General features: G+C 44.7%; 1 protein-coding gene across 1 annotated transcript in view; it reads right to left on the reverse strand.

The window, feature by feature from the left end:
* LOC117366892 (mucin-19-like) overlaps nucleotides 1-26,399 on the reverse strand; it is a 200,096-nt gene that overhangs the window by 138,865 nt on the left and 34,832 nt on the right. The window contains exons 63-67 of the mRNA XM_033958868.1: nucleotides 17,166-17,198; nucleotides 14,787-14,819; nucleotides 3,862-3,894; nucleotides 3,653-3,682; nucleotides 2,013-2,045 (exon numbers count right to left, since the gene is read on the reverse strand). Coding sequence (XP_033814759.1) covers nucleotides 2,013-2,045; nucleotides 3,653-3,682; nucleotides 3,862-3,894; nucleotides 14,787-14,819; nucleotides 17,166-17,198 — 162 coding nt within the window. The remainder of the gene's footprint in view (nucleotides 1-2,012; nucleotides 2,046-3,652; nucleotides 3,683-3,861; nucleotides 3,895-14,786; nucleotides 14,820-17,165; nucleotides 17,199-26,399) is intronic.

Here is a 26,399-nt window from a genome sequence, read left to right on the forward strand (position 1 = left end):
GTGAATTTTTAATTAATATCACAATCATCCCTAACCAAAAGCAATCAATTTTAATTCAAGAAAATTAGGTCCCTTTTTACAAAGCCATGGTAGGATAAAAAAAAAAAAAAAATCTTAAAATGGGAGGTGGGTTGCCTGAGGTCACTCCCTGCACTGGGCTATGATCGTATTATGAATTGTGCCACATAAATGATTTTTTTTTTTAAATTAAAATTTCTAGATGTGTAGGCGGAACCCACAATCTGCAGACCCAACGGCAGGTTCGTGCATACCCAGGCTCTAATGGAATTTTTTTTCTTTCAATCTCGTTTGGTCCCTGTTGAAGGGGCTTTTGCCCTGAAACCCAGCTTGGTTGGACCTTTGCTGAAACTTGACAGTGGAACGATTGGATTTTATCTTTATCCTGGCATTGTATTTAATGATTCCAGCTATGTACTTTATCATTGTTTATGAAATTTGTCCGCCATTGGGTCAGTGGGTTGTGGCTATAAAGGGGGCTCAGCCTTGCACTTGGGCTATGAAATAGTTTACATTTGTATTCTAATTTTAGCATATTGTATTTCACTTTTTTGATTTGCTCCACTGCATTTGCATACAACGGGAGTAACCCGATGATGGTGTGTGGTCTATTATTCCCTGCCTTGGGTTGCGTTATTGTGTTTAGACTGAAAAATTAATAAAGATATATATATATATATATATCTTTAGTAAAAGTAATTTGAAAAACAGCACTTACATCCATCAATAAATACATGAGAAACCATTTTCTCGCCCCTCCCACCCACCCACCCTAATTCCAATGTACACAATAAAACCATACAACAGTACATACATGTAATTAATAAACAAATCCCAATATAATATCCCTCTCCCTCCCCCCTTCCCTGGATGTGCAAATCAAACCGGTACTAGGGGAATAAACCATTTAATTAAAATGAGTAAAATTGGTCAATGGACTCCATGTCAGTTTAAACAACTTATTATTACCCATTTGTTCAGAATTCATTTTCTCGTATTTATAACACAAGTATAATGAATTCCACCAAAACGTGAAATTTAATCTGTCAAAATTCTTCCAATTTTTAGTAACCGTTTGCATGGCTACCCCAGTCATTATACCAAGTAATCTGCTTTAATGTCTATCTATTGGGGGTGTAGGAGATAACAATGTCCCACAGATTACCGCTTCATATGACAGCGGAACCGCAGTCTCCAGAATCAAATTAATATGTCCCTATATAGATTTCCAAAAGTTAAGTATCAAAGGACAATAGAACAACAAATGATCCAGTGTCCCTACATCAAAATGACAGTGCCAGCATCTATTAGACATGGAACAGTCCATCTTTTGTAAACGAACAGGGGTCCAAAAACTTCTATGTAACAAATAAAACCATGTTTATCTCATAGATGCTGACGCTTTACAATGGAAAACCTATCATACGCTGAAAGATTGGAGAAACTGGGATTCCTTTCCCTGGAGAAGAGGAGACTTAGAGGGGATATGATAAAGACTTACAAGATCATGAAGAGCATACATAGAGTTCAGAGGGACAGATTCTTCAAACTTTTGAAAAATAAAAGAACAAGAGGGCATTCGAAAAAGCTGAAAGGGGACATATTCAAAATGAATGCTAGGAAGTTCTTCTTCACCCAAAGGGTGGTGGACACCTGGAATGTACTTCCAGAGGGTGTGATAGGACAGAGTACAGTTTTGGGGTTCAAGAAGGGATTGGATGATTTCCTGAAGAAAAAAGGTGATAGAAAGGTTTAGATAGAGAATTACTATAGAGGTCTTGGACCTGATGAGCCGCCGTGTGAGCAGACTGCTGGGCACGATGGACCTCAGGTCTGACCCAGCGGAGACATTGCTTATGTTCTTAATAATATTAAAATCAATCAGGGTTAGAAATCAGAAAATGAGAAAACTGGTGTCTGATAATATCATCACTTGGACAATATTCAGAGGAAAGAGAAATGATTTTTTTAAATAAAAGGGTGTTTAATATTACCTGTTGTTGTAGATACTGCACTGGTAGTAGGTCCTATAATAATAAGAGATGTGTTAATTTGAATTTATTTCAGAATAATCCTTGTCCTTTACAAACATTAAGGGCCTCTTCTATCAAACTGCGCTAGCGGTTTTTAGCGCAGAGAGCTGAGCTGAATGGCCCGTGCTGCTCCCGATGCTCATAGGAACTCCACGAGCATCGGAAGCAGCGTGGGCTAGTCATCGTGGCTCACTGCGCTACAAGCTGGTAGCGCAGTTTGATAGAAGAGGCCCTAAGCTTTTTACAAAAAATATGTTTAGCCAAGATCTATTTAGAACATTCTAAATGTCACTCAAAATATTGGTCAAACTCTGTCTGATGCCATGTAATTCCAACACTAGCGCTACGTTCAAGGAAAGAGAACTGGCTTTTTTAAAAGAAGTTGTTTAATATTTGGGTCCTTTTACTAAGGCGCACTAGCCATTTTAGCGCATGCTAAATATTAGCTAACGTGTCCATTATGGACGCGTTAGCGTTTAGCACGCACTGAAACAGCTAGCGTGCCTTTGGTAAAAAGATCCCATTATCTTTTCTTGTAGATCTTCCAGTGGTACTTGGTCCTAGGAAAGTGAAACATTTATTCCAATAGATTAACTCCCTTTAAGCTTTTCTCCAGCAAGCTGTGAACAGGGATCCGTTCTAATCATCGTCATTTTTACTCAAATATTTGTAATCTTACTGGTTGTTAATATTCTGTCAGGAAAAGATTAATTCAGTGAATTTTTAAGAGATGTTATGCAAATCTACTTAAGAGGGAAGCTTTCCTTTATACTATGAAAATCAACTAGGGTTAGAAATCATTAAATAAAAAACTATCTGGTATCTCATAATTTCAACATTGGTTTTATATTCAGAGGCTAAAGAACCTCCATATCAGGGATGTCCAACCTGCGGTCTGAGGGCCGCAGGTGGCCCAGTGAAGTATTTCGTGCGGCCTCGATCGAGGGCGATGCAGTGCTTTCCTCTGCTGCTCCGAGGTGTTTACCATCTTGCCGGCTCCCTCCTCTGTCTTGCTGCAGCGTTTGCGCGGCCCCAGAAACATTTTTTTCGGCCAATGCGGCCCAGGGAAGCCAAAAGTTTGGACACCCCTGCTCTATATTATTTACATGTAAGACAGGTATCTGTGCCAACAATTTCATTTTGTAACCTCATTCCCTAGTAATGTAGAATCTATGAAATCAACTTAAAGAAGGTTTCTTTGTAATCTATATTATTAAAAAGTCTATAACCTTCTTAAAGATTTGATAGAATTTCAGTGTCATAGGCTATCCCCACTTCATTTCATTTCATCTCATCTGTTCTGTTGTATTGGACTACATATGATAAGAAGGAGGTGTATGACTGAGGTAGGTTGTATAAAAGTTGATCTGCTTGTTGGACTGGATGAGGTCTTAAGAATTTCATGGTCATGGAAAAGTACAGTCTTGTATGTCATTTTGAGTCTACCATGGGTTGGGTATTGTTTGTTTGCTTCTACAGTAAGGTTGTTCTGTTTTCTGCGGCTTATATCGTGATACCAAGGCTAGCTAATAAATAGAATTTAAAAACAAATGAGACAAAAAAAAGAACAATATTAAAAAATGAGCAAGATTGAACATTACCTGATGTAGATCCTGTAGTGTCACTTGATCCTAAGAGAACCAGAGATATTTTAATTAAAATGGATTTCAAAAGATCTTTTCTCTTTACAAACATTAACTTTAGTTAGAAACAAGTAAATGGAAAACTGGTGCCTCATAATCTCACCACTTGGGCTATATTCAGGGGAAAGAAAACAGAAAATTTTAAAAGAAAAGGTGTTCAACATTACCTATTGTTGTAGATCCTGCAGTGGTACTTGGGGCTAAAAGAACCAGAGAAGTTTAAATTAGAATTCATTACTTAGGGCCTCTTTTACAAAGGCGCGCTAAGCGTTTTAGCGTGGATTTAGCGTGCACTGAATCAATGTGTGCGCTAACTGCTAATGCATCCCTAGGATAACACGCACGCTTTAGCGTGTATCTAGCATGTGGTAATATTTAGCGCACGTTAAAAAGCATAGCGCACCTTTGTAAAAGAGGGGGTAAATGATACTTTCTCTTTAGAAAGATTATGCTATTCCCAAGCAGAAAAAATATTCAAGAACTAGGTAATGTCTAGCTGGGATCTATTCTAGCATTCCTAGCTCAAAGGGATGCTATTACCCTATCTGGAAAAGATTCATTGTTTGACACCGGCTACCACAAAGCTGCAGAAGAGGTTTCTACAACATGGCAGTGAGTTAAATGCTCTGATGCTCATAGAACTCCCACGAGTGGCGGAATATTTACCTCGCAGCCCGAATTAGAAACCTCTACCACAGCTTTGCAAAAGGAGCCCTGAACTATGGGAGTTCAGAGAGGTTCTGGTGAGTCCTATTAAAGACTTGTTCAACAAATCTCTGGAGAAGGGAGTGGTTCCTGGGGACTGGAGGAGAGCGGATGTGGTCCCTATTCACAAAAGTCACAGGGATGAAGCAGGAAACTACAGGCCGGTGAGCCTCACTTCAGTTGTTGGAAAAATAATGGAAGTGTTGCTGAAAGAAAGGATAGTGTACTTCCTTGAATCTAATGGGTTACAGGATCCGAGACAACATGGCTTTACAAAAGGTAAATCGTGCCAAACGAGCCTGATTGAATTTTTTGATTGGATGACCAGAGAGCTGGATCGAGGACATATGCTAGATGTAATTAATTTAGATTTCAGCAAAGCCTTTGATACAGTTCCTCATAGGAGACTGTTGAACAAACTTGAAGGGCTGAAGTTAGGACCCAAAGTGGTGAACCGGGTTAGAAACTGGCTGTCAGACAGACAAGTGAAGGTGATGGTTAATGTATGTCGCTCAGAGGAAGGAAAGGTAAGTAGTGGAGTCCCACAGGGTTCGGTGCTGGGGCCGATTCTGTTCAATATGTTTGTGAGTGACATTGCTGAAGGGTTAAAAGGAAAAGTGGGGTGTCCAAAGATCTAAAGGCGAAAAAACAGTGTGACAAGGAAGTGGCAGCTGCCAGAAGGATGCTGGGCTGTATAAAGAGAAGCGTAGCCAGTAGAAGGAAGAAGGTGTTGATGCCCCTGTACAGGTCATTGGTAAGGCCCCATTTGGAGTATTGTGTTCAGTTTTGGAGACCGTATCTGGCGAAGGACATAAGAAGACTTGAAGCGGTCCAGAGGAGGGCGACGAAAATGATAGGAGGCTTGCACCAGAAGACGTATGAGGAGAGACTGGAAGCCCTGAATATATATACCCTAGAGGAAAGGAGGGACAGGGGAGATATGATTCAGACGTTCAAATTCTTGAAGGGAATTAGCGTAGAACAAAATCTTTTCCAGAGAAAGGAAAATGGTAAAACCAGAGGACATAATTTGAGGTTGAGGGGTTGTAGATTCAAAGGGAATGTTAGGAAATTCTACTTTACGGAGAGCGTGGTGGATGCCTAGAATGCGCTCCTAAGAGAGGTGGTGGAGAGTAAAACTGTGACTGAGTTCAAAGAAGTGTGGGATGAACACAGAGGATCTAGAATCAGAAAATAATATTAAATATTGAACCAAGACCAGTACTGGGCAGACTTGCACGGTCTGTATCTGTGTATGGCCGTTTGGTGGGGGATGTGCTGGGGAGGGCTTCAGTGGCTGGGAGGGTGTAAATGGGCTGGAGTAGGTTTTAACGGAGATTTTGGCAGTTGGAATCCAAGCACAGTACCGGGTAGAGCTTTGGATTCTTGCCCAGAAATAGCTAAGAAAAAAAATTTAAAAATTTAAATTGAATCAGGATGGGCAGATTGGATGTTACTATGAATTTTTTTTTTTACTTGAATTTTATTGAGGTTTTAAAGTTAACAAACAATGGCCTAATGGATACCAAAATCACATATAAACAAGAATCATGCACTTCTTTTTTACTTAAAGAAATCAGCAAGGCCCCCTTTTATCAAGCTTCGTTAGGGTTTTTAATTGCTGGCCACTACGGTGACTAAAATTATGCTAGTGTAACCAGGGTTAAAAGTTTAAAAGATACTGAGTGAAAAAACAGGGTTTAAAGAAGCAGAGAGGGTCTGGAATTTAAGAATTGTGTTTTTTTCTTATTCTGAGGGGTTTAGTTTGTATGGTTTGTATTGGTGCAGTTTTGAGGTTTTCTGTTGCTAATTTCCTGCACAGGTTTGTTATCCTCGTGCAGAGTTCAGCATCAGCTACTTGAACATTCTAACTGTCAAATTTGACAGTTGGGAGGGTGACTTGGATCTGTGTGGAGGTGTTTTGGTTTCTGTGCCTGGTGAGAAGGTAATTATGGTGGTTTTTATTTGAATTTGTGAAGGATTGTGAAATTCTGGATAAGGTCTGAAGTTTGGTATTGATGCTGGTAATGTTTGAGAGTCTCAAATCGTGCACTCAGCACTTGTTGCTCTCCCCCACAGGTCTGACCCGATAAAAACGACACTCAGACATTTTCAACTCAGAGTGGAATTTATTAGGCCGCAGCCATAACCGCAAGATAACTTTAACTTATCAGCAACTGAACAGAATAGCAATTATGCGTGATGTGAACATAACATAACAACAGCCGCACAGCATATGCCTCTCTCACCCGCACGATGTAGGGGGCCGTACAAGCTTCCCCGGCTCGCCGGACCCTTCACGTTCAAGGAGGTGTCCTCTCATCAGCGTTACGTTGCAGTGAAGCTCATGGCCTGGCCTCCCTGCCGTCCAAGCAAGGTGACGTGCCCCATTTCTTAACACTGCCCAGATGTATGCCTTTTAGACATATGCTGTGCTTACCTTCCACTACCCGTGACTAGCGAAACCTCGCTTAGCACGGGTTCCCCCCAAAGTGTCATGGCTGCAGCCCCGAACATATCAACCATGGTACTGATGAATATGTCTAAACCGATGTCGGAGAGGTGCACCCCGTCCGGTCGGTACAAGCCTGGACAGCCGTCCTCTAGCAAGTCATGTGACAAGGAAAGTCCGCGGATGGTAGGCATGAATTTGCACTACTGCTGAGTGGGATCTATCCCCTTTCCATACTAAGCATTAAGGTGGTATTTGGCAGCATTGTGGCCAAAGACTAACAGTCGTGTTGCATTCTCTTGACTAGCAGGACACTGTTTGTAGATGTGATATCGTTCCGTCCCAGGTGTAGTATGATAGTGTGAGGACGTCAGTGGGACCGTAGCGCCCATTGAATGGATGGCATGAGTTGATCCCATAGAATTCCCCTTGTCCCCATCCAGGTGACCACTGCTTCGGTCATCGGGAATCCGAGATTAGTACCCCCAGGTCTCACCCGAGTTCTTCTCTGGGCCCAATGCACGAAGGAGTGGCCGCACGCGTTAGTAGCATCTCAATTACTGAGCCAGGGGTAGTCTTATGTATTTGCGGAATGCTGTAGGCTTCCATCTGCCCGGGACTTTAATTTGATTGTCGGAGAGACCTTGGGTCGCGGCGGTGGTATCTGCTCCTATGCGAAAGGAGTGAGTGCGAAAATGTTTGTCTTGCATGCCTAATTGAGTCATTGAAAACGGGTCAGCGGAGACCCGTTGTAATGTAGCAAGAGATGACCGGGTCCAATCGGCCTGAGGGACATAAACTGTAGAAAATTGCGTATCGGACACGCGCGTAGCTCTGTAGATGAGTGTAATGATAGCCCGACTCTTCCGGCAAGTTGGTCGGTTTTATATCTAGGTATCTTGATCCGTATCGACTCTTCCGGCAAGTTGGTCGGTTTTATATCTAGGTATCTTGATCCGTAAGGAGTTCTCTATGAACTGCACGTTGTCTAGCAAGATGCCTCCTAATGCTCCCGAACGCTTGGAGTCTGGGACCAGTTCACTCACTCGCAGGGCGCCGTGAAAAGCCAGAGAATAGGCACAACGGAACAACGACACTTCCTATGCATCGCGGCATACTTTCGGTAATAGGATCAGGACTAAGTAGTCGAGGGAAATATGGAGGCGGCGGTCAGGGAGGGAGGCATGCTCGCGCTCCCATCCTCTCAATATCACCGGTACGAGGGAGTGAACTGTACAGTCCCTCCCTGCGCCGAGTAGATGGGGAGAGCGCGTTGAGGATCAGGTTCCAAACTTCGGGGGTCCAAAGCGCCATACTTCCTCTGGAATCGGCGTCGGGTGTTGGTCCGCTGCCGGGGCCAAAGCACGGACGTTGTCATCTTAAAACGAGATAAAGCATCAGCAATGGCATTTTGGGAGCCGGGTATATGCTGAGACTTGACTGTGATGTTGTAGCGTAAGCAGAGCAGCACAATGTGTCTTAGTAAGTTAATGGGTAGGGATTTGGCGGTTAGCCTATTAATGGATTTGACTACCGCCGAGTTGTCAGACCGAAAACTATGGACTTATGTGTTAGAAATCTACCCCATAGATGTCGGGAGACCATGATAGGAAACAACACGAGAAATGTAATGTTCTTGGTGATGCCTGAAGTAACCCCGAGATAATGCCACTTTGCTGCGGACCATGCCCCTTGAAAGTACCTACCGAATCCCTCGCTGCCTGCTGCATCGGTATAGAGCTGTAGGGCGTCGGCAGTTTCAGTGGACGATTGCCAGAAAACGCGTCCATTGAAAACGCGTCCATTGAAATGGGTCAGGATTGAGTCCCATATTCTAAGATCATCTCTGATAGTTTCAGAAATTCTAATATGATGATGGGGCTGTTCTAATACCGCTGTAGCGGGCTGTTCTAATACCGCTGTAGCTCTAGCTAGTCGTCTGGAAAATTTGCAATTTGCCTATGGTAATCACCCTGGTAGCAAACCCTAGTAAGCCCAACAGTTCTTGGAATTGTGTAAGGTCGTATGAAGTTTATGGATTTTTTTGTCTGCAGGTAGGCGTGAAACTTGGTGAATCACGTCCAGCTCAATACCTAAGAATGTGAGGCCGGGCCTACTGTTTTCTCCTGGGCTAATGGAATGCCAAAGTGGCTGGCGATTCTATGGAATGATGTCATTGAGTGTTCTTTGGCTATATTAAATACTAAAAGAATAACGGCAGTCAGTAACGGCAGACGAGGGTAGAAACCCGAAACTGGCCCTAGTATAAATACGGCCCCTTTTCAGGAAACAAGTGTAGGAAGCAATATAGGACGAAGGCTATAACAGCGCATTGCAGCATAGTAATAGTAATAGCGTATGGTGGCATCGAAGAGCATCTGATGACTTCCCAATAGCATATAATGGCATGTAATAGCAAATAATAGCCGTACAAAGCATAAAAGTAGTAAATAGCATATAATCGCCGTAATGAGTCAATAACAGCCTTAATGGCAAAGCATGTCAGAAAATTCCTGCTGGAGAGATCGCCTTGATAAGAACTCCTGCTGGAGAGATCGCTGTGCTGCAAAGTTAAAGGTATGGCATATAAAGCATAAGAGATCGCTGTGATGCATAAAGCATAAAACTCCTGCTGGAGAGATCGCTGTGATGCAAAGTTAAAGGTATAGCATATAAAGCATAAAAGTCCTGCTGGAGAGATCGCTGTGATGCAAAGTTAAAGGTATAGCATATAAAGCATAACTCCTGCTGGAGAGATCGCTGTGATGCATAAAGCATAAAACTCCTGCTGGAGAGATCGCTGTGATGCAAAGTTAAAGGTATAGCATATAAAGCATAAAAGTCCTGCTGGAGAGATCGCTGTGATGCAAAGTTAACGGTATAGCATATAAAGCAAAAAACTCCTGCTGGAGAGATCGCTGTGATGCAAAGTTAACGGTACTCCTGCTGGAGAGATCGCTGTGATGCAAAGTTAACGGTATAGCATATAAAGCAAAAAACTCCTGCTGGAGAGATCGCTGTGATGCAAAGTTAAAGGTATAGCATATAAAGCGCGTATAAGGCATCGAAATAGCATATAAAGCATCTCAATAGCATTCCATAGCATATAATAAATAGCATGTAAATAGCATATAATATGAAATAGCATCGCATATAGCGGCCTTAATAGCCTAGCATAGAAAGCATGTAGTGGCTATAATAGCAAGATATTTCCGGTAGATAGAGAGCGTCGGTCAAATCTTGATGGGGCTGAGCCGTAGAAGCCATTGCCGCTGGTGAGGCCGTAGAAGCCACCGCTGCTGGTGAGGCCGTAGAAGCCGCCGCTGTGAGAGCTGGAGCTGTTGTTGTGGCACATGTTGTCTTCGTCACGTGTTGTCTTCGTCTTCCGTTGACTGGTAGCCGCGGGCTTCTTCTGCATTGCTGGTTTTGAGCGTATAATAAATACTACAAGAATAAAGGCCGTCAGTAACGGCGTACGAGGGTAGGAACTCGAAATCGGTCCTATTATAAATAAAGCCCTCTTTCAGGATCAAGCGTAAGAAGCAATATAAGACTAAGGCCATAAGAAACTCCAGCTGGAGCACAGCGCATTACCGCAAGTAATAGTAAAAGCATATGGTGGCATCTAAGAGCATATAATGACTTCCAACTCGCATATAATGGCATGTAAAATAATATTGAAATAGCCTCGCATATAGCTGCACTTAATAGCATAGCACAAGATTTCATGTACATAGAGAGCATATCTTAGACGGGGCCACGTGGGTGGTCCACAATCGCCGTCAATAGCATAAAAAGGCAAATAGCATGAAATAGAAAATAATAGCCGTAATTAGCTTATCATGGCATAGCATAGCGGAAGCTCACGCTGGAGAATGAGCTGTGCTGGAAAGTTAAAGTCAAAGCAAATAATAGCATCTAATAGTGTATACTGGCCTCAGACTAAAGGCCTCTGAGCATTTAATAGCATATACTAATAGCACTGCAGATAATAGCATCGCCTTTAATAGCACTGCAGATAATAGCAGCGCCTTTAACCCTTTCGGGACCATAAGGATCGTAGGCCAATTTTTGTGGTTTTGACGACGTTTTTATGGTAAAAGGGGTTTGCAGATGCCAAAAATTGATTTTTTTTTTTTTTTGTGAAATATCATTATTATTATTATTATTATTTTTTTTATTTTTTTTTATTTTAAATCACACTTCTGGCTTATGGACAGTGTGGCAAGTGAATCTTCTCGTCAATCTGGCAACGACGCTAATGAATGAATGTCGGAACCAGTTTGTTTACATAAAGGCAGTATCATATGGAATCCGTACATATCAAATTTAGAACTGTAGACTATCCCAATCAAAATTTATAGGATTTTAAAGTTATGGGACAAATATGTCCCTTGGTCCTGAAAGGGTTAATAGCAATAATAGGAATTAATATCCAGGGAGTTGATTTGCCTGAGGGTAGAGCCTTTTCTAAATTCTTACCTTAGTCGAGAGGCACAGCCTAGAGGGGCCACGTGGGTGGTCAACCCTCTCTCCCTCGGGCTCCATAGAGTTGTGGAAGCTCCAAGCAGGAACCGCCAGGAAGACAACTGGCCCGCTCAATGCCCCCAAGTGGCCACAGTCCCGCTGGGCAAGGGGAGGGGGAAGGTGGAGCGACCCGTGCGAGCAAGCAGTGGACCTCCTCCTCCGGGTCAGATCGACCAATGGCTGCGCGGTGCAGCCCGCCGGATCAAGGTCCACTAGCCGCGTGTGGGGAGAAAAACCCGAAGGCAGGAAGCAGGGCGTTTTTTGTTTTTTTTTTGGGAAGGCGCGACGCTCCCAGGCAGGCGGACCAGCGTGAATGCGCGGGGCGGCCCGCCCCACCTCACCAGGGCAGCGGCCCGCAATCCGCGCGCGAGGGAGGGGACGAAAAGAGAACGTCGGACAACCGCGAGGGCGACAGACCCCAGCCGGGCGACGCGCCCCCCTCTCCCCTCCCGCAGCCGTCGGACCGCAAACGGAAGGGCAGGCCATAGCACGGTGCGGCGGCTCGCAGGGTCGCAGACCAACATCGGGCCTGCATCGGCACCCATGGGCCTGCAGCCGCGAGGCCCGGGAGGCAGAACGAGGCCCACCGCCGCGTGGCCGCCGCAGGCAGAAGCCTCCCACCCGCCGACCTGGACGGCTCGTTCCACTGCAATATCTCTTTATATATGTTTTCCTTTCTTTCCAATATCTCTTTATATATACTTTCCTTTCTTTCCTGCATGAGGATCGCAAACGAAGCAGGAGGGCGGCGGTGGAGCTTCACGGAGATAGGAATGCTGCCTCCTTCCCCGAGCTCTTGCCTCGCTGAAAAGGGGGCGGCCTCCCTCCCACACCTCTCTTATCTACCTCCCCCCCCTTCCTCCCCCCCCCCTGGCTACTATTGGCAACGGCTTTCGGCCGATTTGCCATCGCTCCTCCCTATGGGGATCGGAGCTGATTCTAAAAGAGAGTTTTTGTGATGTTCTGCGAGAATCTTCTGGGAAATGTGTGAGAGATTCCCTGACTAAGAAATATATGGTTCTGAGTTCTGAATAAAGTTTCAGTCTGCTATTCTGTGAGAATTTTCTGAGAAGTGTTTGAGAGATTCTATAAGTGAGAAATTTATTGTGCTGATTTTTTGAGGAAAGTTTCAGTCTGCTCTTCTGTGAGACTCTTCTGGGAAATGTTTGAGGATTTTTGAGTGACTTCTGTGGTGCTGATTTTTGGAGGAGATTTTTATGAGAGATCCTGTGACAGATTCCTGTGGAATGTTATAAGAGAATATTGATAAAAGAAAATTGGTAAACTGTTTTGGGAACCTTTTCCTGAGAATATCTGTTGTAAAGTTTATTGAGAATCTGAGTGATTTGAGACATAGGAAATTTGAGTGATTTTAGAAATAGGAAATTCTGGGGAGGGGAAAAGTTTAGGGAATATTAATTATCTATTTTTTTTCTAGCTTAGAAAGTATACTTAGGCAATTTGGGGGTTATTAGATTAGGATAGGGTTTTCCCTTATTGGTTTGTTTAAGTCAGAGTAGTAGGTTGGTTCCAGCAAGAGAGAGTCTGCTAGCAAGAATTTCTACTAGCAACAGCGCACCTACGTGGTACCCCTACATAGCAAGAACATAAAGCCTCAAATACCCAAATCTGAGGAAAAAGAAGAACTTTACAGAGGGGAAGTAGAATCTCTTTGTTTAGATTTGCTTTACAGCATTTGTTTATTAAATATTATTTCAAATTTAAATTCTGAATCCTTAGTGCTTCTTTATATTTATTTTATTATATGTTTAATAACTATTTTTATTTCAAGATTATACCATATTATTATATATTAATCTTTAAGCCTGTTACATTAACGGGTGCTAGAATAGATGTGTCTGTCTGTCTGTGTTTCTTTATCTCTCTCTCCTTGGCCGCTGTCTGTATCCTTCTGTCTCCCCCTCCCCTCTGAGCAAAGCTGTCTGCCCCCAGCACCCAACTCCCCCCCCCCAAATGTCTCTCCATGGCCCTCTTCTGTCTTCCCCCCAGAGCAAAGCTGTCTGTCCCCAGCACACCCCTCCCCCCCATAGCAGCCCCCTTTCTCTCTCCCTGTCTCTCCATGGCCCCTTCTGTCTTCCCCCCCCAGAGCAAAGCTGTCTGCCCCAAGCACACCCCTCCCCCCAAAGCAGCCCCCTTTCTCTCTCTCTGGCCCCCTTTCTCTGTCTGTCTTTCTGTCCCTCTCCCTGCCCCTGTGTCTTTCTTTCTGTCTCCCTCCCTCCCTCCGCTGTCTCTGTCTGTCATTTTTCCCCATTTCCCTGTGCAGCAGCATTTCCATTACACTTCCCTATGCAGCAGCAACAGCATTTCCCTCCTATCCCCCTTTCCTGTGAAGAAGCAGTAGCAGCATTTTCCCACACACCCCTTTCCCTTCTCTTATCTTCTCTTCCCTGCTACGTTCGGCCCCTCCCCCTTCTTTTACTGCCGTTGTCCTGCTCGATCTGGCCTGCTCCTGACCCTCCCACCGCCGACAAACCTCGGGGCTCCAGCCGCGTAGGCAGCACTTTAAACACGCTGCTTCGCAGCCTGCTACTGCTGATTTCCTCTGCCGCGTCTGTATCCGATGATGTCATCAGAGACGCAGCAGAGGAAATCGGCAGAGAAGGGCACGAAGCAGCGTGTTTATAGTGCTGCCTACGCCGCTGGAGCCGGGAGGTTTGTGAAGGGTCAACGGCCGGAGCGGGGCTGCTGTCCACCATTGCTGCCACTGGTGCTGCCTAGTCCGCTGGAGCCGGGAGGTATATAGAGAGCACAGTCGAGGCATGCGCCTCCAGCCCCTGCAAGCGCCGTGAGGTGTCAATTAGAATGTTGCCACCTCACGGCGCAATGAGAGGCAGCAGCGAGTGAGGGCGGGCGGTGACGCGCCAAGGACAGGGAGAGAGAACAGTCGCGTGCCATCAGCCCCGCATGCGCTGTGAGGTTAGAATGTTGCCACAGAAGCACACCTCACGGTGCCAGGACTCACGAATTTTCGAGAGCGCATGCGCGCTCTAGCGTTTTATTATTATTGATTATTATTTTGTTTATGTAATTCACCCCTTCTCCTGGGGAAAGGTATCAATTTAACCCTCGGTGTGCACGACTACTAAACAAATCTTATTTCAAGAGGGATACATTTCACCTCAGTCTGAAAAGGAGGGGGTTACACTAGGGTACACCTTGCGGGGCCTCCGCGTGTGCGGCTCGCTGGACTTGATGGACCTAAGGCCTGATCCGGAGATGGCAGTTCTTATGTTCTCTGATGCTCATAGAATTCTTAACGCATAAAATACCCTAATGCAGCTTTATAAAAGGGGGCCTAAATGAGTAACTGGTGTCTGATAATTTCATCATTTGGGCTACATTCAGAAGAAAAAGAATAGATTTTAAAGAAGTGGTGTTTAATATTACCTGTTGTTGCAGATATTGCACTGGTACTAGGTCCTGTAAAAACCAAAGATGTTTTAATTAGAATTTATTCTAGAATAATCCTTGTACTTTACACAAACAAAGGGCTCCTTTGATTAAGCAGTGATAGAGTTTTTTAAACGTGGGTCAGAGAGGTAAATGCTCTGACGCTCATAGGAAAGAATGAGCATTGGAGCATTTACCTCGCTGGCCCGCAGTAAAACACTCTACCACTGCTTGATAAAAGGAGCCCATAATAGAAAAATTATGTAATCTTTAGCAAGCATCAATTCAAAACATTCTGAATTCCACTCAAAATATTAATAAAATGTTAGGCTGTTACTCCTTTGTCTGGTAAAGATTTATAAAGTGAATTTTTAATTAATATCACAATCATCCCTAACCAAAAGCAATCAATTTTAATTCAAGAAAATTAGGTCCCTTTTTACAAAGCCATGGTAGGATTTAAAAAAAAAAAAAAATCTTAAAATGGGAGGTGGGTTGCCTGAGGTCACTCCCTGCACTGGGCTATGATCGTATTATGAATTGTGCCACATAAATGATTTTTTTTTTTTAAATTAAAATTTCTAGATGTGTAGGCGGAACCCACAATCTGCAGACCCAACGGCAGGTTCGTGCATACCCAGGCTCTAATGGAATTTTTTTTCTTTCAATCTCGTTTGGTCCCTGTTGAAGGGGCTTTTGCCCTGAAACCCAGCTTGGTTGGACTTTTGCTGAAACTTGACAGTAGAACGATTGGATTTTATCTTTATCCTGGCATTGTATTTAATGATTCCAGCTATGTACTTTATCATTGTTTATGAAATTTGTCCGCCGTTGGGTCAGTGGGTTGTGGCTAAAAAGGGGGCTCAGCCTTGCACTTGGGCTATGAAATAGTTTACATTTGTATTCTAATTTTAGCATATTGTATTTCACTTTTTTGATTTGCTCCACTGCATTTGCATACAACGGGAGTAACCCGATGATGGTGTGTGGTCTATTATCCCCTGCCTTGGGTTGCGTTATTGTGTTTAGACTGAAAAATTAATAAAGATATATATATATATATATATCTTTAGTAAAATTAATTTGAAAAACAGCACTTACATCCATCAATAAATACATGAGAAACCATTTTCTCGCCCCTCCCACCCACCCACCCTAATTCCAATGTACACAATAAAACCATACAACAGTACATACATGTAATTAATAAACAAATCCCAATATAATATCCCTCTCCCTCCCCCCTTCCCTGGATGTGCAAATCAAACCGGTACTAGGGGAATAAACCATTTAATTAAAATGAGTAAAATTGGTCAATGGACTCCATGTCAGTTTAAACAACTTATTATTACCCATTTGTTCAGAATTCATTTTCTCGTATTTATAACACAAGTATAATGAATTCCACCAAAACGTGAAATTTAATCTGTCAAAATTCTTCCAATTTTTAGTAACCGTTTGCATGGCTACCCCAGTCATTATACCAAGTAATCTGTTTTAATGTCTATCTATTGGGGTTGTAGGAGATAACAATGTCCCACAGATTACCGCTTCATATGACAGCGGAACCGCAGTCTCCAGAATCAAATTAATATGTCCCTATATAGATTTCCAAAAGTTAAGTATCAAAGGACAATAGAACAACAAATGATCCAGGTCCCTACATCAAAATGACAGTGCCAGCATCTATTAGACATGGAACAGTCCATCTTTTGTAAGCGAACAGGGGTCCAAAAACTTCTATGTAACAAATAAAACCATGTTTATCTCATAGATGCTGACGCTTTACAATGGAAAACCTATCATACGCTGAAAGATTGGAGAAACTGGGATTCCTTTCCCTGGAGAAGAGGAGACTTAGAGGGGATATGATAAAGACTTAAAAGATCATGAAGAGCATACATAGAGTTGAGAGGGACAGATTCTTCAAACTTTTGAAAAATAAAAGAACAAGAGGGCATTCGAAAAAGCTGAAAGGGGACATATTCAAAATGAATGCTAGGAAGTTCTTCTTCACCCAAAGGGTGGTGGCCACCTGGAATGTACTTCCAGAGGGTGTGATAGGACAGAGTACAGTTTTGGGGTTCAAGAAGGGATTGGATGATTTCCTGAAGGAAAAAGGTGATAGAAAGGTTTAGATAGAGAATTACTATAGAGGTCTTGGACCTGATGAGCCGCCATGTGAGCAGACTGCTGGGCACGATGGACCTCAGGTCTGACCCAGCGGAGGCATTGCTTATGTTCTTAATAATATTAAAATCAATCAGGGTTAGAAATCAGAAAATGAGAAAACTGGTGTCTGATAATATCATCACTTGGACAATATTCAGAGGAAAGAGAAATGATTTTTTTAAATAAAAGGGTGTTTAATATTACCTGTTGATGTAGATACTGCACTGGTAGTAGGTCCTATAATAATAAGAGATGTGTTAATTTGAATTTATTTCAGAATAATCCTTGTCCTTTACAAACATTAAGGGCCTCTTCTATCAAATTACACTAGCGGTTTCTAGCGCAGAGAGCTGCGCTGAATGGCCCGTGCTGCTCCCGATGCTCATAGGAACTCCACGAGCATCGGAAGCAGCGTGGGCTAGTCATCGTGGCTCACCGTGCTACAAGCTGGTAGCGCAGTTTGATAGAAGAGGCCCTAAGCTTTTCAAAAAAATATGTTTAGCCAAGATCTATTTAGAACATTCTAAATGTCACTCAAAATATTGGTCAAACTCTGTCTGATGCCATGTAATTCCAACACTAGCGCTACGTTCAAGGGGGAGATATGATTCAGACATTCAAATACTTGAAGGGAATTAACGTAGAACAAAATCTTTTCCAGAGAAAGGAAAATGGTAAAACCAGAGGACGTAATTTGAGGTTGAGGGGTGGTAGATTCAAAGGTATTGTTAGGAAATTCTACTTTACGGAGAGGGTGGTGGATGCCTTGAATGCGCTTCCAAGAGAGGTGGTGGAGAGTAAAACTATGACTGAGTTCAAAGAAGCGTGGGATGAACACAGAGGATCTAGAATCAGAAAATAATATTAAATATTGAACCAAGGCCATTACTGGGCAGACTTGCATGGTCTGTGTCTGTGTATGGCCCTTTGGGTGGGGGATGGGCTGGGGAGGGCTTCAGTGGCTGGGAGGGTGTAGATGGGCTGGAGTAGGTTTTAATAGAGATTTCGGCAGTTGGAACCCAAGCACAGTACCTGGTAGAGCTTTGGATTCTTGCCCAGAAATAGCTAAGAAAAAAATTAAAAAAATTTAAATTGAATCAGGTTAGGCAGACTGGATGGACCATTCGGGTCTTTATATGCTGTCATCTACTATGTTACTATGAATTTTTTTTTTTTTTAACTTGAATTTTATTGAGGTTTTAAAGTTAACAAACAATGGCCTAATGGATACCAAAATCACATATAAACAAGAATCATGCACTTCTTTTTTACTTAAAGAAATCAGCAAGGCCCCCTTTTATCAAGCTACGTTAGGGTTTTTAATTGCTGGCCACTACAGTGACTAAAATTATGCTAGTGTAACCAAAGTTAAAAGTTTAAAAGATACTGAGTGAAAAAACAGGGTTTAAAGAAGCAGAGAGGGTCTGGAATTTAAGAATTGTGTTTTTTTCTTATTCTGAGGGGTATGGTTTGTATTGGTGCAGTTTTGAGGTTTTCTGTTGCTAATTTCCTGCACAGGTTTGTTATCCTCGTGCAGAGATCAGCATCAGCTGCTTGAACATTCTAACTGTCAGATTTGACAGTTGGGAGGGTGACTTGGATCTGTGTGGAGGTGTTTTGGTTTCTGTGCCTGGTGAAAAGGTAATTATGGTGGTTTTTATTTGAATTTGTGAAGGATTAGAACAAGCTCCGATCCCATATAGGGAGGAGCGAGGCCAAATCGGCCGAAGCCGGAGCGAATAGATAGGAGGGGGGGGGGGAAGGGAGGAGGATAGGGAAACGCCAATCAGTGAGGGGGGGGGGGAGGGTTAGGAGATGAGGGGGAAGCGGAAGGGAGGTCGCCCCTTTTCCCGACGGCGGTCCAGGGAGATAGACGCATTGTGGGTTTGTCTCCCCATGTGCTTCGCCGGCTCACTCTGCGTGCGCTCGCTCCTGCGGGGTCACGCGCGGCGTGGGTCGCGTCGCACCCACCCCGACTCTCCCTTGTTTAGCCGCGGCCTGCCAGAGCCCGCCGAGACGCTCCCTTGGTTCCTGCGAGGTAGGAGCGTCGCGGGAGGGCCGCCGCACACGCCACGGGAGGGGGGGTTGTGAGTCTCCGGAGGCCCAGCACCTTATCGCCGGGTGGGAAGGGGTAGTGTGGCTGCCGCCGTCTCACCTGCTCAGCGTGGCTGGCGTCCTTCCCCTCCCTGAGCGGTCCGGCTGTGTGGGAGGGGGGATTGGGGTTTCCGACCTCTGGCGGCCGCGTCGCTGTCTCCCAGCCGCCCTGCTCCTGCCCCGGGCCAGGCGCAATGGCGGCCTGCGGCCGCACTGGACCACACGACATGCGCGCCCCGGCCTCTGCCCGGGGCCCCATCTCGTCTCCCCCCCTGCCCTGATCCTGCCTCGGCCGGCCGCGCGGGCGCCGAGCCAGGTGGCGGTCGACCGCTCAGGGCGCCAGGGGGGCTGCGGCTGCGTGTCTCGGCGCCTAGCCAGCGCTGCTGGCTCTTTTGTAAGGACGGCCCCGGCTGCCGCGTGGGGGGGCGTGTGTTTGGCCTCCGGGCTGGGGCCGCTGTTGGTGCAGACCAGCAGGGCATCGTCGATTGCGGCGGTGGGGTGGCCCGGTGTGCGTTTTTCCCACGTCGGGGCTAGCTGGTCGGGAAGTGGGCGGCGCCGTAGCGCATGCGGCCGGTTAGGATCCCCGCCGCCGCGGGGAGGCAAAGGACGGATCTCCCACGTGGCCAGGAGGGCTCTGTTAGTGGTTTGCCTGGTGCAGTGCTGTTGAATTTTCAGAGTCACAACTAGTATAACAAATTATTTTGACATCTTAATGATAGAGCAGACTTTGGGTTGCAATTTTATATGCTATGAATAAAAATTCCTCTAAAGTGTGTTGGAGTCGTCAAAGGACAAGCAGGTTCTGTTAAACCAGTTGTGGGTCCACCTTGGGGATTAGCACCCATGAGAAGGATCTGGGTATCATTGTAGACTATACGATGAAACCTTCCACCCAATGTGCAGGGGGACCAAAAAAGCAAACAAGATGCTAGGAATTATTATAATAGGGATGGTTAAGAAGACTAGGAATATTATAATGCCCCTGTATCGCTCCATGGTGCAACCTCATCTGGAGTATTGCGTTCAGTTCTGGTCTCCTTATCTCTAGTGGCATTAGAAAAGATTCAAAGAAGAGCGACCAAGATGGTAAAGGGGATGGAAGTGTACTTATCCCAAGCTTTCTTGAATTTGGATACATTTTTCACCTCTACCGAAGTCAATTCCAAGCATTCACTAAGCTTTTCTGTGAAGGAGTATTTTCTGAGGTTACTTCCGAGTCTGTTCCCTTTCAACTTCATCCTAAGCTTCCTCATTCCAGAGATTCCTATCATATGAAAGATATTCTTCTCGAGCGCATTTATGCCATGTAGGTATAAAACATCTCTAGCATAACGAGTGGCGTACCTAGGGGGGGGCGGGGGGGGCGGGCCGCCCCGGGTACCAGCCCTAAGGGGGTGTTCCCGGCCTTGCCGTTCAGTCTCCCGCCACCCCCGAAGGACCGCTCGCCCCACTGACCTTCCTGCACCACCTGTGAAGCAGCCCGCAGCAGGATCGCGAAGTCAGCGTCAGCATCCCTGCGCTGCTTCCTGCGCCGCGATCCCGCCCCTCCTCTGACGTCAGAGGAGGGGCGGGACCGTGGCGCAGGAAGCAGCAGCAGAGATCGCTGACGCTGACTTCGCGATCCTGCTGCGGCTGTTCATAGGTGGTGCGGGGAGGCCAGGGGGGCGAGCGGTCCTTCGGGGTGGGTCAGGGCATCAGGCCTTCAGGGTGGGGCGGGCGGGCAGGCAAGCAGGCTTTCAAGGGGGAGGGGGTGACAGGCAGGCAGGCAGGCCTTCAAGGGGGGACAGGCCTTCGGGGGGGGGGGGGTGCAGACCTTCAAGGGGTGCAGGCCTTCAAGGGGGGCAGGCAGGCCTTCAGGGGGGTGCAGGCCTTCAGGGGGGGGGGTGTAGGCCTTTGGGGGGGTGCAGACCTTCAAGGGGGGGCAGGCCTTCAAGGGGGGGAAAGGCAGGCAGGCAGACCTTAAAGGGGGGACAGGCCTACAAGGGGGTGGGACAGGCCTTCAAGTGGGGGACAGGCCTTCGGGGGGGGTGCAGACCTTCAAGGGAGTGCAGGCCTTCGAGGGGGGGGTGCAGGCCTTCAGGGGGGTGCAGGCCTTCAGGAGGTACAGACCTTCGGGGGGGGTGCAGGCCTTTGGGGTGGGTGCAGGCCTTTGGGGTGGGTGCAGGCATTCGGGGTGGGTGCAGGCCTTCGGGATGGGTGCAGGCCTTCAGGGGGGGAAAGACCTTCGGGTGGGGGGTACAATCCTTCGGGGAGGGTGCAGGCCTTCAGGTGTGGGGTTTAGGCCTTCAGAGGGGGACAGACCTTTGGGTGGGAGGTAAAGTCCTTCGGGGGGGTGCAGGCCTTCAGGGGTGGGGTGTAGCCCTTCGGAGGGGGGGACAGACCTTCGGGGGAGGGGGGTCCTGGTGTAAAAGTACACAGAGGGAGAGAGGGAAGGGGGGGTTCAAAGATACGTGCATATGCCAGACTTTGGGGGTTAGAAATAATGGGTCTAAAAACAGAGGAGTGGGAGAGAGATGGTGCATAATGGGAATTAGGGAGGGAAGGAACAGAAAAGGAGAGAACTTGGAAACAGGGGATGGTGTGGAGGGGGGATAGAGATACTGGATAGGAGGATAGTTGGGAACAGAAAGGGAGAGATGGTGGATCCTGGGGTGGTGGGGAGTTGAGAAAAGGTGAATCTGTGGATCGAGACAAAAAAAGGAAAGATGCCAGATCTCCGGGAGAGGGAAGGGAAACGGAAGGGGAGGACAGAGATGGCAGACGGATGGTTAGCACGGAGAAAGGAGACCCTGGCAAGCAAGACAACAAGAGCCTGGGACCAACAAGATTTGAATATTGACCAGAGAACAAAAGGTAGAAAAAATAATTTTATTTTCTGTTTTGTGATTACAATATGTTAGATTTGAAAAGTGTACATGAGACAGCTTGAAATGGGAACTTTTCTATTTTTGTGAATGGCAAGGCTGAGTTCAGTTAAAATATATGCTTTATAAGAAAATATAATAATGTGTTTTATAAAGTTTATAAGCATTGCTGGCATACTCGGTGAGGTGTTCCTAGTGTTGGTGGTGGTGGTAGCATGTCAGTGTGTTGAGAGGAAGAGGTAGTCTGGGAAATTCTGCTGAGCAAACTCTGGGCCCATTTCCACCCCCAGTTAGTCCACTCCACTCAACTGGTTCACACACTGAGTGGGTCTTTGGGTGTTATTTCTGGGTAGTTGTTTTAGAATCTCTTCCAGTGGTTTGTCAGTATCTCCTTCTGGTCCAAGGAAGGAAACTTTGTCAACCTTAGCATTGACCTTCAGAATATGTTTGTAACAGCGCTGCTTGTGTGGCATTAGGCTATGTAGTGATCGAAAGAAAAAAACAGACCTTTGCACATTTTTGCACTATATGGTGGGTGTATGAGGATATTCATTTCCTGCACAGTTAAGTCCGTGTGAAGTTACCTTGTGCTGTATTTGACATCTAGCAAGGTCTCTGTTTGGAAGGAAAGATATAAGCTTAAAAATGAAGTGGCCAGAAGTTATGTTAAAAGTAGATAGCGTAGCTGGTTTTAAGAAAGGTTTGGACAAATTCCTGGAGGAAAAGTCCATTGTCTGTTACTGCTTTTCTGTGTGGCTTTAACATTTTTGCTATTCAGTATACCTAAACTATTATTCAGTAGAAAAAATTTGGTTTGTTCAATCAAATCCTGTGTGGACATTGGACTTCTATGAGTGAATGTTCTGCTTGATTGAACAAACTAAATTTTTTCTACTGAATAATAGTCTAGGTACAATGAAAGTAAATAGCAAAAATGTTTGAGTAGATAATTAAGGAAATCTTTTTCATATTGCTTGCTTATGGACTGGGAAAAAAGACTGTTCAAGCAAATGTCTCCAGAACTGCTTTAATGGAAAAATGTGATTTTTTTTTTAAGTACTTTGTGAAATTTATTGTTGTTGTGAAATTTATTGTTGTACTTTGTTTAAACTTAAAAAGCGGTGTCATTAACAGTGAATCAAATCGAAAAATCGATTCAACAGGGTGAATCGAATCGAATGAAATATTTTTCTCTGAATCGGACAGCACTATTGGCTACCATGAGAATGGGCTACTGGGCATGATGGACCATTGGTGTGACCCAGTTAGGCTATTCTTATGTTATGTTCTCATCTGTAGGGGCCTTTGTTTTCACTTCTTATTTTAATGTATTTTTTTCCTGGGAACTTATCAGTGTTTTTTTATAATGGGAACAAAAATGGAAGAGAATTAATGTGTGTGGAATGGGGGGGTAACTAATTTCTTCAGCTAAATAATTGGGGATTGGGGAGAGATGGCATCCTCAGTACTTTATAATGCAAGTGAAACGAGGATTTGGTCAGACTTTTGAAGGGTCTGCAGAAAAAAAATATTGTATAGGCCGGGGACATGAGACAGCAGGAAATGGGAACTTTTCTTCCTTCTATTTTTGTGAATGGAAAGGCTGAGGATGTCAGAGAGGTCAGTTAAAATATGTGCTTTATAAGAAAATATAATAATGTGTTTTATAAAGTTTATAGCATAGCTGGCCTACCCAGTGAGGTGTTCCTAGTGGTGATGGTGGCAGCGTGTCAATGTGTTGAGAGGAAGAGGTGGTCTGGGAAATTCTGCTGAGCAAACTCCGGGCCCATTTCCACCCCCCAGTTAGTCCACTCCACTCAACTGATTCACACACTGAGTGGGTCTTTGGGTGTTGTTTTGGGATCTCTTCCAGTGGTTTATCTCCTTCTGGTCCAAGGAAGGAAACTTTGTTATCCTTAGCATTGACCTACAGAATATGTTTGTAACAGCGCTGCTTGTGTGGCATTAGGCTATGTAGTGATCGAAAGAAAAAAACAGACCTTTGCACATTTTTGCACTATATGGTGGGTGTATGAGGAGATTCACATTTCCTGCACAGCTAAGTCCATGTGAAGTTACCTTGTGCTGTATTTGACATCTAGCAAGGTCTCTGTTTGAAAGGAAAGATCTAAACTTAAAAATGAAGTGGCCAGAAGTTATGGTAAAAGCAGATAGTGTAGCTGGTTTTAAGAAAGATTTGGACAAATTCCTGGAGGAAAAGTCCATAATCTGTTATTAAGACATGGGGGAAGTGTCTGCTTGCCCTGGATCGGTAGCATGGAATGTTGCTACTCTTTGGGTTTTGACCAGGTATTAGTGTCCTGGATTGGCTACCATGAGAATGGGCTACTGGGCATGATGGACCATTGGTCTGACCCAGTTAGGCTATTCTTATGTTATGTTCTCATCGGTAGGGGCCTTTGTTTTCACTTCTTATTTTAATGTATTTTTTTTCTGGGAACTTATCAGTGTTTTTTATAATGGGAACAAAAATGGAAGAGAATTAATGTGTGTGGAATGGGGGGGTAACTAATTTCTTCAGCTAAATAATTCAATCCACTTCAAACAGACATAGGAGAACTTGTGCACCATTCACACACCCTCCAACCAAAAACGTCAAAAGAAAAAAACTGTTCGACAACCTCCTAGCCATTCGAGCTGCAACACTCGACCCCCAACTCTACAACCAATTGATATCAACCACAGACTGCAAAACCTTCAAAAAGAAATAAAAACCCTTCTATTCAAAAAACACATAAAACCGAACTAACACAATCAGAACTGTCCCAAGCATCACCTGCAACTACTCCATATGTACTTCTAATGTCATGACAATTTAGACATAATTTATGTTATGTTATGTTTGGAATAATGGTTACATATATGAGGTTCAATAAAAGAAAGTTTTCACTGCCTGTTTCTATTCTGACCATTTATTCCATTTCATGGTTATTGCAAAAAAAAAAAAAAAAAATTTTAAATGGGGGGGGGGGGGGGGGGGTGTCAAAAAATGATGGGCCCCGGGTGCCACATACCCTAGGTACGCCACTGAGCATAACATCCCTATCCGATCTTTCATTCAAAGTATACATATTAAGATCTTTAAGTCTCTTGGTGGGTTTTCCTTCTTTCTTTTCTTCTATTGCACTCTTTTCATGTTTCCAGTGTTGGGCCCCGTTGTTGGTCAGCAGGATCTGCCCTTGGGGTGGAGCTTTCTTCCTTGTCGGTGATTCCTTTCTCGCCAGATCGGAGATGGCACCAGGAGGGAGCGGGAGGCTCCTCTCCTGTGGGAAAAGACTGTAGAGATTGGGGCTCTTCAGCTTTGAGGATAGACGGCTTGGGGGAGATGTGATTGAAGTCTACAAAACCCTGAGTGGAGTAGATGCGGATCGAATTTTCAAAATTACAGACTGAGGGATGAAGTTACAGGTAAATACTTTTAAAACTTATAGGAGGAAATATTTTCAAATCAGAGAATAAGAGTTGGGCTCTGGAGCGCAGTGCCAGAGGTTGTGGCGGGAGCGCATACTGTTGCTGGTTTGGAAAATGTTTGGATGGGTTTCCAGGGATAGGTCCATAGTCTGATATTGAGAAAGACATGGGGAAAGCCACAGCCTGTTAAAAGTACATAGTCTTTAAATTCACTGCTTTTCGGGGTTATCTCTAGCCTAGCCATCTGTCCAATCATCATGTTAGAATGATACTATAATTCTTATCCTAGGGATTTGACTGCAGAGGACCTTTAAATCTAATAACATAGCAATTTGGACAGTTTGTATTATGGGATAGTCTCTTATTAAGTGTCCAAAACAATCAAATCAAACAAAAAAAAAAAAAAAAAATTTCTGGACTCGTGTTACCCTTGTTTCCTCACACAACTGCCTTTATTGTTCTCTCACATAGGTATGTTTTCTTTTATTAATTAGCACCGAAGTTAAGAACATAGGATTTGTGGCTGCGGGGTCGGACCGGCGGTCCAGCGTGCCCAGCAGTCCACTTGTGTGGCAGCCTTCTGGTCGGCTCTGTGTCACAAACCCCCTTGCAGTCCAGGGCTGGCGTGTGACAAACACACGGATTCGGGCGCGTCCCCTTCAACTAGGGGTACCTTCAGGATTTTTAGGCGGCCCCAGACAACGGTCTAGGCCCCTCGAGATATAGGGTAAGTACAAGGTTTCACTATATCACCAAGCAAACGAGTTCTTTAGGAAAACATAAGTGGTTTATTCTGACCTCCAGGTCAAAAGATATGCAACAGCAAAACAATATCACTTTGCAGGTCATTGAACAAAAATAGTAAATTGGCAAAAATCAAACTTACAGTACATTTTCAAGCAGACAAGAACTCAGTAGGCAAAAATCATCACAGCACACTCTGTTAGCAGTTCAGCTTTTCTCTCAGCTCCTACGTGCAGGCACAAATCACACAGCTGAGACGGTTAATCTAATTAGCTCCCTGCAACGGGAGTCACAGTAACTTTCT

Source organism: Geotrypetes seraphini, chromosome 9 (genome assembly GCF_902459505.1).
Source record: "Geotrypetes seraphini chromosome 9, aGeoSer1.1, whole genome shotgun sequence".
Lineage (NCBI taxonomy): Eukaryota > Metazoa > Chordata > Amphibia > Gymnophiona > Dermophiidae > Geotrypetes > Geotrypetes seraphini.